Raw genomic sequence first — 12,462 nt, 5'->3', positions numbered from 1 at the left:
TATACGTTCATCTCCCAGCCCCGGTGCCTTCGGCTGGAGCAAAGCGCTTATGTGGTTAATTAGTAACTGCAGCTGAGTCCTGTTAACTTGTAAACTCCTGGCCTCCACAATCATCAGGTTTCAGCTCCCAGATTGACAGGCATCACACTGTCCTTCAAAACAGGATTCCTTGATGAGAAGGGTTGTCGTTTAATAAACACTGAAATTATTATACCAAACAAACAATTCATAAATGAAATGCTTCAATATAAAGAGACACGAGTCCCAACTACATAAGCTCTCTTTGCTTTGAAGTTTCTGTTTCATCTAGGGCTGGGATATTTGAAAACAAGTTGGTTACAAGACAAGTTGTTTTTCTAGTATTCTTTCACTAGTCCTTTCAAGGAGATATCATCACCAGCAGGTGAAGAGCAAGTCTGAGTAATGTTTTTAAATCACAAAAATAACCACAAACACCCATGTAAGAATCCCAATTTCAACATGCCAGCCAACACAGACAAAGAAACACCTCAGGCACTACAGGTTGTGTGCTGCAACAACCCAATCCTCAAAGGCAAGCAACCTATATGATGCCCCATAGACAGCATGAAGTGTGGAAAATCCTGGAAGCTATTCTTCAACTTCAGTGAAAACTGTTTGTCTACCAAAACTCTGGAAGGCTCCCAGACAATTTTAACAGAAAACATGACAACAATGGCTCAAAGATTCCCAAAGGCTCCTACCTATGATCCTTCAGAGTGGCAAGTTACTACAGACAAAGCCATAAACAGGGAAGAGAATACTTCTGAGTAATGGAGGACAAAAAAAAAAGGGAAGAGTTAATGGAGACAATTTTAAAAGAATCAAAGCTTTATTATTATTGAGAACCAAGAATGCAAAGATAAGCTGACCTGTGTTAAGGACATCTGGTACATGCAACTCCAGTGCCAAGTCAAAAGAATATTCAGTTCCTCTCCAAGCATGATGGATCTCACTGGAGAGATGGAGACACGAAGTACATGGATCTCTCCTTCACTATTGCAACTTTGTGTTGCAAGCTGGAGTATCAAACAGGGACCTGGTCCTTTTAAGCTCACTTTGTGAAAGACACTGTATGGCTTGATGTCCTGGAGTCAGAACATTAGAGGGGGTTTCGGTGGGTGTCTTGTTGGTGTTTGGTTTTGAGTTTGGGAGTTTTTTTAGGAAGCTATGGGAAAACTTCAGTTCTTTTGCCTCAATGCATAACAGTAGGTTTTGTAGAATCAGAACTTTATTACTCCATGTTGTTCAAAAAGCTACTTACAACACTATAGGAACACCTCACCTGTTCCTAGCCATTCCTTTCTCTTCCCTACATCAACCTCTCTATAAGACCACCTACACTGATGAGGTCATCTCTTCCCCTTATAGTTCTTTAACCAGTCTTTCTTTCCTTGCTCTTCTCATGCATGTTTCGTGTAACATCACACTTAGCCCTAGTTTACTCCCAGCATAGTTTATTCTACCAACTATTGGGCCATGCAGATTTCCTGGCCAAGGGAAAAGGCACAGAAGAAGGTTAACCTCCAGAAGAAGGTTAATGACAGATTTATGCATCTTATTTTCTATGATTATATATTGGTGAAAAGTCAAACAAAACCCCATCACTTGATAGTGCTGAAATGACTCAGTGACCTTGGCAGGAGCCAGACTGGATTAACCACCTGGTATGGACTGTTAGCCATGTGCTGTGGGCAGTAGCTCATTAGCATCAAGTATTTACACTCCTATTTGTAGCTGGTAGGCTGTAATTCAGGACCTTGTCAAATTAACAAGAGTGCCAGGTCGCACTCACTAGGGTATGGTTCAGAGTACCCTGTGTTGAGGGCTAGTTTTACAAGCTTCATTAGTGAAATTGGAAGAGACTCAACAGTAGAAATGCCACTGGCCTACCCAGACTGGCAATTGCACCACAACACTGTAGAGGCACATAAGCAAATGCAAAAGTGAGCTCTTGCTAAGTATCAATGAAAAAAACACAGCTTGGTGGTCTATAGATTCTCTCAACACTGCTTGGCCACTGCTTTCACTCTCATCCTACTTGACCCTGACTAAGCTGCTGTATGACTAACTTAGAACTCTTAACATGGAGCAGACATTAAATGCTTTAAGGAAGTGAAGAAGTGAGACTTCGAATGCTCCAGGTCTTAATTCCTGTGCACGAGGATGTGTGCCCTCCAAGTAAGCAAGACAAAATCTGATACCAGACAATACCAGGAAGATGAGTAGATCTTGTCACAGTCTAGTGGCATTGATGCTCCAAGTTAAGCAGCCTAATAATCCCCACAATACTTCCCCCCACTAAAATGATTTTTTCAATAAAGCAGGGAGGAGACTCAGGCTTGTAACACGTATGAAGTGTGAGGTGGCTCACACCCTCATTTCCTAAATTACCAGCTAGAGTGATACCATAAGTCTGACAAAACAAAAGCTACCTTTGGATGGCTTCATACAGAAGTGAAAATCAGAAATGTACTCCTAGACCCACCTCTCTCTGCCACTAGCACTACACAGCTACAGACAGGAGACACCCACTACTGGTGTTTGTTTCTGTGCAACAGCTGACAAAGGTTCGGTATTGATTAGACATGCTCACAGAGAGAAATAAGCATCTAGGGCTATTTAATGAAGACAGTATCTTTAGTCCCAGAACTTCCTGAATCACAGCCTGATGAGATCAGTTAAGCTTCCGTGGGGAACAAAATAAATTGGCTCTTTTCAAATACTTTCTTTAAGCAGCCCCAGCCATTGTCAGAAACTACCTACTGCAGAGGATTCACTGTTATTGTTCTTATGCCCTCAGAGTTAACTGAAGTTCACTGAGAAAATGTTCTGCTCCTCAGAACCTCATGTCAGCAGAGAAAAAAAAACTCAAAAAAAACCCTCAAGACCTGGAAAGACACTGTGATGGTTAAATTTACCTAATCAGTTTCCTACACTAATGAATTCCCTCAGAAGTTGATATTCTGTCTCTTGGTCTGTCCTGCTCCAAAACTGGCTGTGAAATGCTGTTGGCTGCACAGACTGACCTGAAGATTACATCTGTGCCTATTACAGATAACCTCTACAGACACAGAGAAAGCAGACAGGAGCATGGTTCACTTGTGACAGAATTCATTCCCATCAGCTTCAGCACAGGAAAGCATTTGCTAACTGAGCAAAGAGCTGAGGGGAGGAAAAGGCAACTTCTTGTGTTTGTCAAACGGCAAGAATTGTGAACAATTGGTTAAAAAGCAATCAAAGAACTATATCCAACGCGGGCATCAAACTCAAACCTCTACTGCTCAAGCCATTTAATTCACCTACTCCTCTCCCTGCAGCCACCTGAAACACGTTTCTTCCAACTCTCAGCAGCAGGACTCCTCAGCTAGGCTCCTCACCAAAGCTGCTCTTCTAGTAGCCTCTCTTCTCTGGGTCCCTATAAAATGTTCCCAGTAGGGAGCCCATGAAGAACTGGAGCTGCTCCCTGATGCATTCCCCTTGGAGCCTCTCCCTCAGCATACCAGCAGGAGGGCTGCCTGCAGTAACCCACATCCGCTGCTCTCCAGTGGAACGAGCACGCATCCCCCAGGAGCTCTGCAAGGCCAGCAAAGCTCTTGGCAGTGCAGTACCTGCGGGTGCTGCGCTGTCAGACAGCCAAGGAACAGCTTGTCACGAGGCAACCCCCACCCCCACACGCAATTTTTGTTCAGGGAATAAATCTGCAGGCATAGCATGCTAAGACTTCTGTTTCTTGGTGGCAAATTCCGTCCCACCTACCACTCCCCTACTCGCTTCACACAGAAAAGTCTCCACACTGGACCTCCTCAACACTCTCTCTGTTACATGAATTTCCCAAAAAGGATCAGAGGAGGTGCCTTTTATTAGCTAAGCAGCCTTGAAAACGATATTATTTTCCAAGAAGTTTTACGTGCCTTTCATAATCCCAGAAAGGATTTATTTAGTTTCTTCCAGTTTCTCGTAATGCTGCAGTCACAGGGTTACATGGAAAAAGTGCCCAGGAGACAGACAACCTGCTAGATAAACTAGAAACCTCTAGAATGCCTGCTAGAGCATTCAGACCTACTAAATCAAAGTTACTCAAGGGAAGACTGGACTCAGATTCAGCAGGTCATAAAACTTGAAAGGAACCAGGAAAGTAGCCACCTACAAACCTGGATTAGAGCTGCACCAGAAAGATAATTGACCTAACAACAAAAAAGCCCTTCAAACCAGATGACCTAATAACAGGGAAAAAAAACTCAGATCAACAATACAGAACTTTGGATCCCTGGGCTACAAATTACTTGCTATCCTACCTGTTTCCAAAAAGAGGATCTATGTGCTCTAAAGAGAAGTAGGTCTAGGCATTCTTATCTGCACTCAAAAGTCAGAGGTTTATGTTTCAGCCTGCTGGGACTTGGTTTTCTTTCAAGGGAGAGGAGGAACTAGAAAAGAAATGGACAACATTTTTCCCCAATATCCACTCTAAATCAACCACCAAACACACATGCGACTAAAACCAGACAATACAAGACCAACAGAGCCTGAAGAAAGTATCATCAAGCTGAATGTGACAACGTTTTTACGGGAAAAAATCTTTTAAGGTCCAGTTGGCAATTATTTTTATAAGAAATCTAGGAGTTTTCTCAAGGTTGCCATGTGATTAAGAAAATGAGAGCTCAGAACTGCTGCACACTTATTGTGGCTTCTTTACAACAGGTTATTAAGCTCTGATCTGTAGTACAAAAAAATAGTGGAAGCAGATAAATAAGATCAAAACATATGAATCAAAGTCCCCATATAAGGAAGACTCCAACTGAGAAACTGCTGCCCTCCAAAGCCATCCAGGCCACCAGGAACACAGCTGTAGAATGGCTTGCAGAAAGTGGGCCAATCTTGAAATATTAGTATTACAACATGAGGCTTTTTCAAGCTGAATTTCTGTAGCTCCAGCAAACAGGGAGCTAGAAATAGAATGCTTTGGATTTAGGATCACACATGCAGAGATCTGCCTGTGAAAAACACCACGAGCAAGTGCCAGAGAGCATTTAAGCAGAGACTAGAGAGACTGTCAAAAATGAACAGAAAACAAGGAAAAAAAAAAAAAAAAAAGTAAGTCCACACATGTCAACAAGAAAAAGATGATCACTGGAGACAGTTCACCAGCTTCTTTCCAAAAATGACTCTGTGGCTCATTCAGTCCCTGCTGCAGATTAGGAACCACGACCCAAATCAGTCCTGAACAGGTAACACCTCACTCCCCTTTACAGCAATGGCCAACATTAGATGAGCTGGGAGTGAACTCATTTCAAATGAGATACTGCTTTACTCTGAGCAAAGTCAGGCAGGTCCATTCCTAGGCCAGTACAAAAGGTACCTTAGACTCCCCCTTACATTAAATTTGAATGACTGAATTCAGGTTAAGCACTCAGTCTGCTTAACCTGTAGACAAGTGGGTTTGACAGCACCAGTAGACATTTAAGGTCTGTTTTTAGAACAAAAAAAAAAAAACCACCTCTTTCAAAAGCTATTTATTTATTTATTTGCAAGTAAACCATGTCTTTTAGAGGAGAAGCTTGTTTGTGGACTGCTTCAGGAATCATGTTTATTCACACTTTAGGAGATTAGAGCAGCAAGGGGGTGGGAATGTGCTGAAGCTCTCTTAAAATTAAGTTTCTTGCCTGGCAGCATGGAAGTGAAACAGATACTTATTTTGCAATTGTAGTCAAACAATGTTAACAATAGGCCCACCACCAAATCCTCCAGCTGTTCAGCCTAAGCACTAGAACTACAGAACTACCCATTTCATCTTCTGCAACAAGAGGTATATCCTGCTGTGTTTGGCTTTTAATCGCCTCCTTGTAAGCCTCCATTCCACGTTTAGGTTAAGAAGGTTTTGCTTCTGCCCAAAATGTGAGTTTCAAAACCCCACCTACCCAGCTAACCAGCTAATTATCAAACTTATTAGAAAAAAACCCATCCTCCCTCCTCAAATCAATTAAAGTTTTAATTTGCAGCACTGTCACATGAAATGCCTTTTGCACCCAACAGTGGTAGCAGGGGCCTGGGTATCAAAAAAGACACATTTATGAGTCTTGAAGCAAGCTGGCTGTGGCAGAAGATCAATGTGATGGGAAGGGAATGATTAAAAACTGTAAGCTTCTTTATTTCCAACACTCTACTGGAAAGTAACATGCATTTTGATTCTCACCCTTAATTTGTACATTCTCATGGGAATTTGGCAAGGTTGCTCTGAAGAAGAAAGTTGGAAGAGCTCTTGCAAAAGACACTGTGCTATGCCAGATCAGGCCAGCTATCAGTTATTTACATTCATTTCAAAGGACACAAAGGAAGCCACTTATTTCCACTATATCTGCACTTTTTAAAGAAAAAACAGTTAGGACAAAGCTGATCCTAACACAGGGCTTGCCCATACAGACCAACCAGCATAGTGACTCTGGAGTAAACATTTAAGTATGCTCAAACGAGCCTGAATTAATTCCAAACTACAAAGACTATTCCAGGACTCAGCAATTGCAGGAGGGAACACACACGTTAGGAAGTCATCATGAACTTGTGCCACTGGGATGTTTCCTAGCACAGGCAAGAGACTGGCTACCAGGAAAAGAGATCTCTAGTTTGCACCTTCCAAGCCACCCAGGAGAATTTTTAAGAATCCTATTTTAAGCACCAGTTTTAGGAACTCTAAGGAGGAATTTGGCTTAGCCACTCTCGCAGGATTAAAGCGCACACCTAATTCTCCCAGCTGTTAAATAAAAGGACTGTGCTAACACACAGGAGTGCATTCCATCCTTTCAGACCAGGGAAATAACATGCATTTAACATGCATTTCTTCAGACACATTGCTGCATACAGAACTAGAACACACCCTCAAGTCTCACTACAGGCTAAGAACTCTCTTGTGCTATCTGGAGTCTGAACGACAGGGACAGAGAGGAAAAAGAACCACCCTTTACTCATGCATGCAGCAAAATCCACCTTAACCAGCCAACAGTTAAGTGACATCACTGAGTTTCCCACATCCAAGCTGCAGATCCTGCAGTGTAGAAACCACAGCCAAGGGAGGCCCTCCCTCATTTCTCCTTCAGCACTTCCAAAACCAAGTAAGACTTCCCCATCTCCACAAACAGGCTGAAAGATAACCACCACTGCACTGGTCAGTAAAAAGCAGGAGTACGTTCATCTTCTATACACAAAGATGAAATAAATGTGAGGTAACCCCAAAACTGAGTTCAACAGGATGAAGAAGATCCAATGCCATGACACAAAAGCTGGACAAAACAGCAACTGAAACTTAAGCCATAATTTAAACTTATCTAGAAAGAACATTCACCAATTCACCAAGTTTTTTTTCAAGGTAATTTATGCAGTTAAAAGGTGAGCTCAAATATTCCTCACTAGATTTCCCCTCTCAAGCAAATCATCCCCCAGGAACCATGCTGTTCCGTGGTACTTTGATCAGATCTCCCTGGTATGAACCCAGGAGTCTGGTGACACTCCAAATAGCCTTTCTTTTTCCAGCACAGGAGTCCACACATCCAAACTGTCTGAAATTTCACTTAACAACTTCTTTGAAAGCTCCCTCCTGCACAGGCCACAGAGCATTATTATTTGCCTTGCAGAGAGGAAAGTATTTTAAAAGGAAAACGAAAAGATGCTTTTTCCTTACACATAAGCAAGACCTCCTAACAAAAATTAAGATGCATTTTTCAAGTCAGCACCACCTACAACTAAGAGAAAGGTGGAAAGCCTCAGTCCCATTCCGAGGCAGTAATACACAAGCCACACCAAAGAAGTAGAAAGGGTCACCTCTCTGCTGAGCCTGTGGTCCTGAAGCACAGGGTAGCCTGGGGAAAAAGAGCTGTAACCCTGAAGTGCAGCACCAACAGGTGCTTTGGAATACATTTTAAGACATTGAAATGATTTATGAGTTACAAGATCAAAGTGTCAATCAAAGCGACTGGAACACGAGCAGAGAGCTGAGGTCTGCTGGCTGAGCCTATGAATGGAGCTAAAACGCCTTGTTTATCTCAGCACGTGTGTGCACTGAGCCTGAAAGGCACCGAGCAGCCCACCCACTCCTCCCAGTCAGGCCAGCTGAAAAAGCACAGAGAAGACAGAGCCAAGGAATGGGCGCAGATTCCCGTCAGTGGTTCTCACTATAACAGACAGATGAGTGGAAAAAGCAAGAAGGAAAACAACCTTGCTTGGCACCATGCCCACACACACATCCCAGTGCAGTGGGGGAAAAAAGGCTGGGGGCACATCCCAGCCGTGGATCAGCTTTCTGGCCCGGGGAACGAGCAGATCTGGCAGATGTCTAAATACTGGTCACTCACAGTCCAGAATGCACCTTCCCACAGCCCTCTGTGAGCAGGAACCCGAGGCCCCGCTGCAGAGCTCCCTTGCTGCAAGCAGGTGGATGCTGACCACACCGAGCAGAACCTCCCCACCGCACCCCCGCCACAGGCACGAGCCCACCTTTCTTGAACTCCTCCAGCATGGCATCGAGCTTGGTGTCATTGAAGACAAAGTGCAGTGGGTGGTTGTAGAAGCGGGTGATGGTCTTGAGTGGCGTGCAGTCATCGGGGTCCACAAAAGCCAGGTCCTTAACGAAGAGCAAGTCCACGATGTTGGAGCGGTCACCCTCGAAAACGGGGATGCGGGTGTAACCGCTCTCCATGATCTCGGACATAGTGTTGAAGTCGAGCACAGCCTCGGCAGCGATCATAAAGCAGTCTCGGAGGGGAGTCATCACATCCTCCACAGTCTTGGTGCGCAGTTCCAGGGCTCCTTGGATAATGTTAAGCTCCTCCTTGACTAGATCGTTATAAGGGTCGGTGACCCGCAGCATCTCCAACAACTTCTCACGGTTATAGACCGTGCCGATCTCCTGGCCCAGGACACAATCCAGCAACTTGCTGACGGGGTAGGAGGCCGGGAAGGTCATCATCATGAAAAACTTGGTGAGGAAGATGGTGTTGGCGCCCACGGCCAGGCCGTGCCGAGAGCAAATAGCCTGCGGCACGATCTCGCCGAAGATGACGATACCGATGGTGGAGACCACCACGGCCACCAGCCCAGAGCCGGCAATGTCGTCCAGCAGGATGGTAAGCGTGGTGTTGACCAGGACATTGCCCAGCAGGAGGGAGCACAGCAGGTAGTTGCCCTGACGCCGCACAGGCTCGATGCGCTTGGCGTAGTTCTTCTCTTTGTCCGTGCCACAGTTCTGCACGATGCGCAGTTCCATGGGGTCCAGGGCCATCAGGCCCAGGTTGAGGCCACTGAACATGCCCGAGAGGCACAGGAGGAGTGAGATGAAGATGACCTGCAGCCAGAAGGGCAGCAGGAACTTCTTCTCCTCGCCCACGATCATCTTGGTGTCCTCGCCGTCATGGTAGATCCAAGTGGTCTCACCCCAGGGCGGGGGTCCCGCCGGCCCCTCGGCGCCCGCCAGCCCTCCGGGAGCCCCGGGCCCCAGGGCGGCGGCGGCGGGGGCCGAGACGGAGGTGCACAGGTAGTAGGACTTGCTCTTCTCCGTTTTGCGCAGGGGCTTAATCTCGATCTCGATGATGCCCGAGGTGCGGCGGTTGAGCACGATGTGCGGCAGGATGATGATGTCCGAGGTGCGGATGCCGCAGCGCTGCGGGGCCCCACCGCTGCCCGCCGACCCGCCGCCGCCCCCGCCGCGCCCCGCCGGCCCCGCCGTCGCCCGCCCGCCTCGCCGCCGCTCGTGCTCCGTGAAGGCGATGCGCGACCACGTCTCGTTGTTGATGTTCTGCCCGTAGACCCGCAGCTTCACCCGCGTCCGTTCGCTCACCCGCAGCGCGCCCCCCTCCATGAAGGAGACGTCGTCCGTGTCCTCCAGCCGCAGGCCGATGATCACCGTCTCCTCCGCCGCCGGCGGGGGCACGACGGCGGCGGGCGGTGCGGCAGCGGCGGCGGCCGGGGGCCGCCGGCCCAGGCAGCCGCCGAGCAGCAGCAAGAGCAGCACCCGCGCCCCCCGCCCGCCCCCCGCCATGTTCCCACCGGGCAGCGCGGCCATCTTTAGTCAGGGCTCGGCGCCGCCGCGGCCCCGCATCACCGCGCGGCGCCTGCGGCGTGCCCCGGCTTCCCCGGCGGTGGCGGCGGGCGCGGCGGCGGCGGGCTCGGCGCGGGCTCGGCTGCCCGCGGGACCCGACGGGCGGCGACTGCCGAGCCGGGCCGACCAGCGCCGCCTCTACCCGCGCCCGCCCCGCCCCGCCCGCCGCGCGGGGGAGGGGCCTCCGCCCGGTGCCGCCAATCAGCGCCCGCCCGCTCGCCAATCAGCGCCAGGCCACGCCTCCTCTGCGCCCCGCCCCCTCCCCAGCCCCGGGGGCGCGTGACTCCGGTGTGTACGCCGGGCGCGCGGGGGCGGGGCCGGCCGTAGGGCCGCGGCCAATGGCGGCGGCGCTCGGGACCGAAGGGGGCGGGGCCACAGGAGGGGCGCGACCAATGAGGGTGCGGTACGGCTGGCGCGCGCGGCGCTCGGTAGGAGCTGTCCCGGGAGCGCCCGTGCCTGGGCACAGGCCGGCCGAACGGGCCGGCCGGTCCCGCTTCCCCCGCCGCTCCCGCCCGGCCCACGGCGGCCGCCGCTCCCCTCGGACCCGCCGCGCCGCTCGCCCCCTTCGGTGGCCCGGGAGCGCCGCCCCGCGTCCGCGCGCCGCACCCTTCGGCGGTCGCGCAGCGCCCCCTGGCGGTGCCGCCGCGCCTCGTTGGCCCGGCCCGACGGGGCGCACTCCGGTGCCTCCCGCCGGGATCTGCTGCTGCGCTCTCCTAGCCGTGCCCGCTCCCCGGTCGGCCCCGAGCCGCCGCCGGTGCAGTACGTACAACATTCAAGAAATCGAGCTCCCGCACTGAGGCCCCCGGGCACCCTCCGCCCCGACATCTCCTCGGTTGCGTCGCGCCTGAGGGCGGAATTAACCATTAAATACCGAATACGGCCAGGCCGCGCTCCTCCCTCACCTCACCTCGGCTCTGCCGCCCCGTGCCGCGGCGCGCCGTGAGCGGGGCCGGGGTCTGGAGCTCCTGTTGAGGGCATCCAAAGCCGCCCCAGCTGTCCTGCTCCGCTCATTCTCGGCTCATGGAGGGCCGGGAGCCCCGAGTCATGAAAGCACCTGTAAATTCCCGTGTGCCATGCCCCACCGCCCTGAGAGCCCGGCTGTTCCCAAGGCCTCGGCTGCTGTGCCGCCATCCCAGCTGGGGCAACACACACCCCACAGCCGGCCATCATCGCTCCGTGTCCATCACTTATGAAGGAGCCAGGAAACAGTTCAGCATCCTGGACAGCCAGAAGCAAACAGCCCTGGGAGAACCAGGGTGGCTTGTGGTGGCTGACGCCCTTTTGAGGCAGTAAAAGAGCCTCCCTGCTGTTTACGTGCTTGGAAAATGGAAGAATCAATTGTGCAGGACAACCCAATAAGATGTGAAGCAGAGCACAGTGCTCTGGGGGCTGTAGCCACAAATCTTTCCTGGTCCCAAAGCTCATTCAGCTTATCCTGATAGAGTTCCGCAGGCCCGCTCCCCTAAGGAGGTGACAGGTGTCCCTGAACCACAGCGACACCCTGATAACCACAGGGTCAGCAGCAAGTTAGGAATCCCTTCCCTTTCCCCTCAGACTGAATCAGACCATCGCAACCTCTGGATGCTGCCATCACAACACCCTCTCTGCCTGCCGAGGGAGGACACCAATGCTGCAGAGCTTCACACTAGCAGAACAATCACCAAAATACAGACTGGGGTGTTGGACCGATTATGTCGGGGTCCCTCACATGGGATAGGGCTGCAGGACCTCCTCTTTTTATACGCCGGGGCTAAAAACCCCAAGGCTGTGCATGCACAAGTAAAGCCAGGCAAAGAGGACACCAGTGCATCCACAGTGAAGGACCTCTAATGCTCCACATCAAAGTCAAGTTCTCTTAGCTGCTTCCTTCCTGACATGCTGAGACTTTGGGAAAAACACAGTGCTATGCAAATATAGTGGCATTTAAGCTGTGGCCTTTTTCTGTATGCACAGAGCGGGGATCTCGCTGTGCGTGCAGCTCTTCCCCCACAAGTTGAAAGGCCATGCCAGGGACTCATGTCTTTTTAATGAAGGGATTTGCAGGAAGGACCCCCCTACACCCCACCTGCTCTTCCTTTCTCACTGGGAAGGCTGTCTTTGATAGAAGGAGCTAATTGCTGCAAACCTCCCAGGATGAGCTGTTTGGGGACTTGGATGAAGTCTCTGTAAGTAATCTAGAAAAAGGGTTGGGGCTGGGGTGTGTGTATTAAACAGCTCCTTTCTCCCAAGATCCCATCAGTGAGGTCATTCCACACAATTTCAGAACAATTTCAGGCGTCATGAACGCCTGGACCCTCCTCAACCACTGCTACTGCTATGGCAGAGCATCCTTGGTATTGGCCTGTTTCTTTTTGAACCCA

General features: G+C 50.1%; 1 protein-coding gene across 3 annotated transcripts in view; it reads right to left on the bottom strand.

Annotated features, from left to right (window-relative positions):
* The window catches only part of CNNM2 (cyclin and CBS domain divalent metal cation transport mediator 2), a 118,480-nt gene extending 108,279 nt beyond the window's left edge, over positions 1 to 10,201 (bottom strand). The window contains exon 1 of one of the 3 annotated variants that reach the window (XR_011001471.1): positions 8,503 to 10,201. Coding sequence is in view for 2 of the 3 variants with exons in the window: in XM_068197953.1 (XP_068054054.1) it covers positions 8,503 to 10,066 (1,564 nt within the window). In the remaining variant the exon portion in view is untranslated. The remainder of the gene's footprint in view (positions 1 to 8,502) is intronic. The other 2 variants (XM_068197953.1, XM_068197954.1) reach the window with 2 other exon arrangements.
* Positions 10,202 to 12,462: the final 2,261 nt, after the last annotated feature.

This window comes from Anomalospiza imberbis, chromosome 8 (assembly GCF_031753505.1).
Source record: "Anomalospiza imberbis isolate Cuckoo-Finch-1a 21T00152 chromosome 8, ASM3175350v1, whole genome shotgun sequence".
NCBI classification, from domain to species: Eukaryota; Metazoa; Chordata; class Aves; order Passeriformes; family Viduidae; genus Anomalospiza; species Anomalospiza imberbis.
The sequence above is the reverse complement of the archived record's forward strand: the minus strand, read 5'-3'. Positions and strand labels throughout refer to the sequence as shown.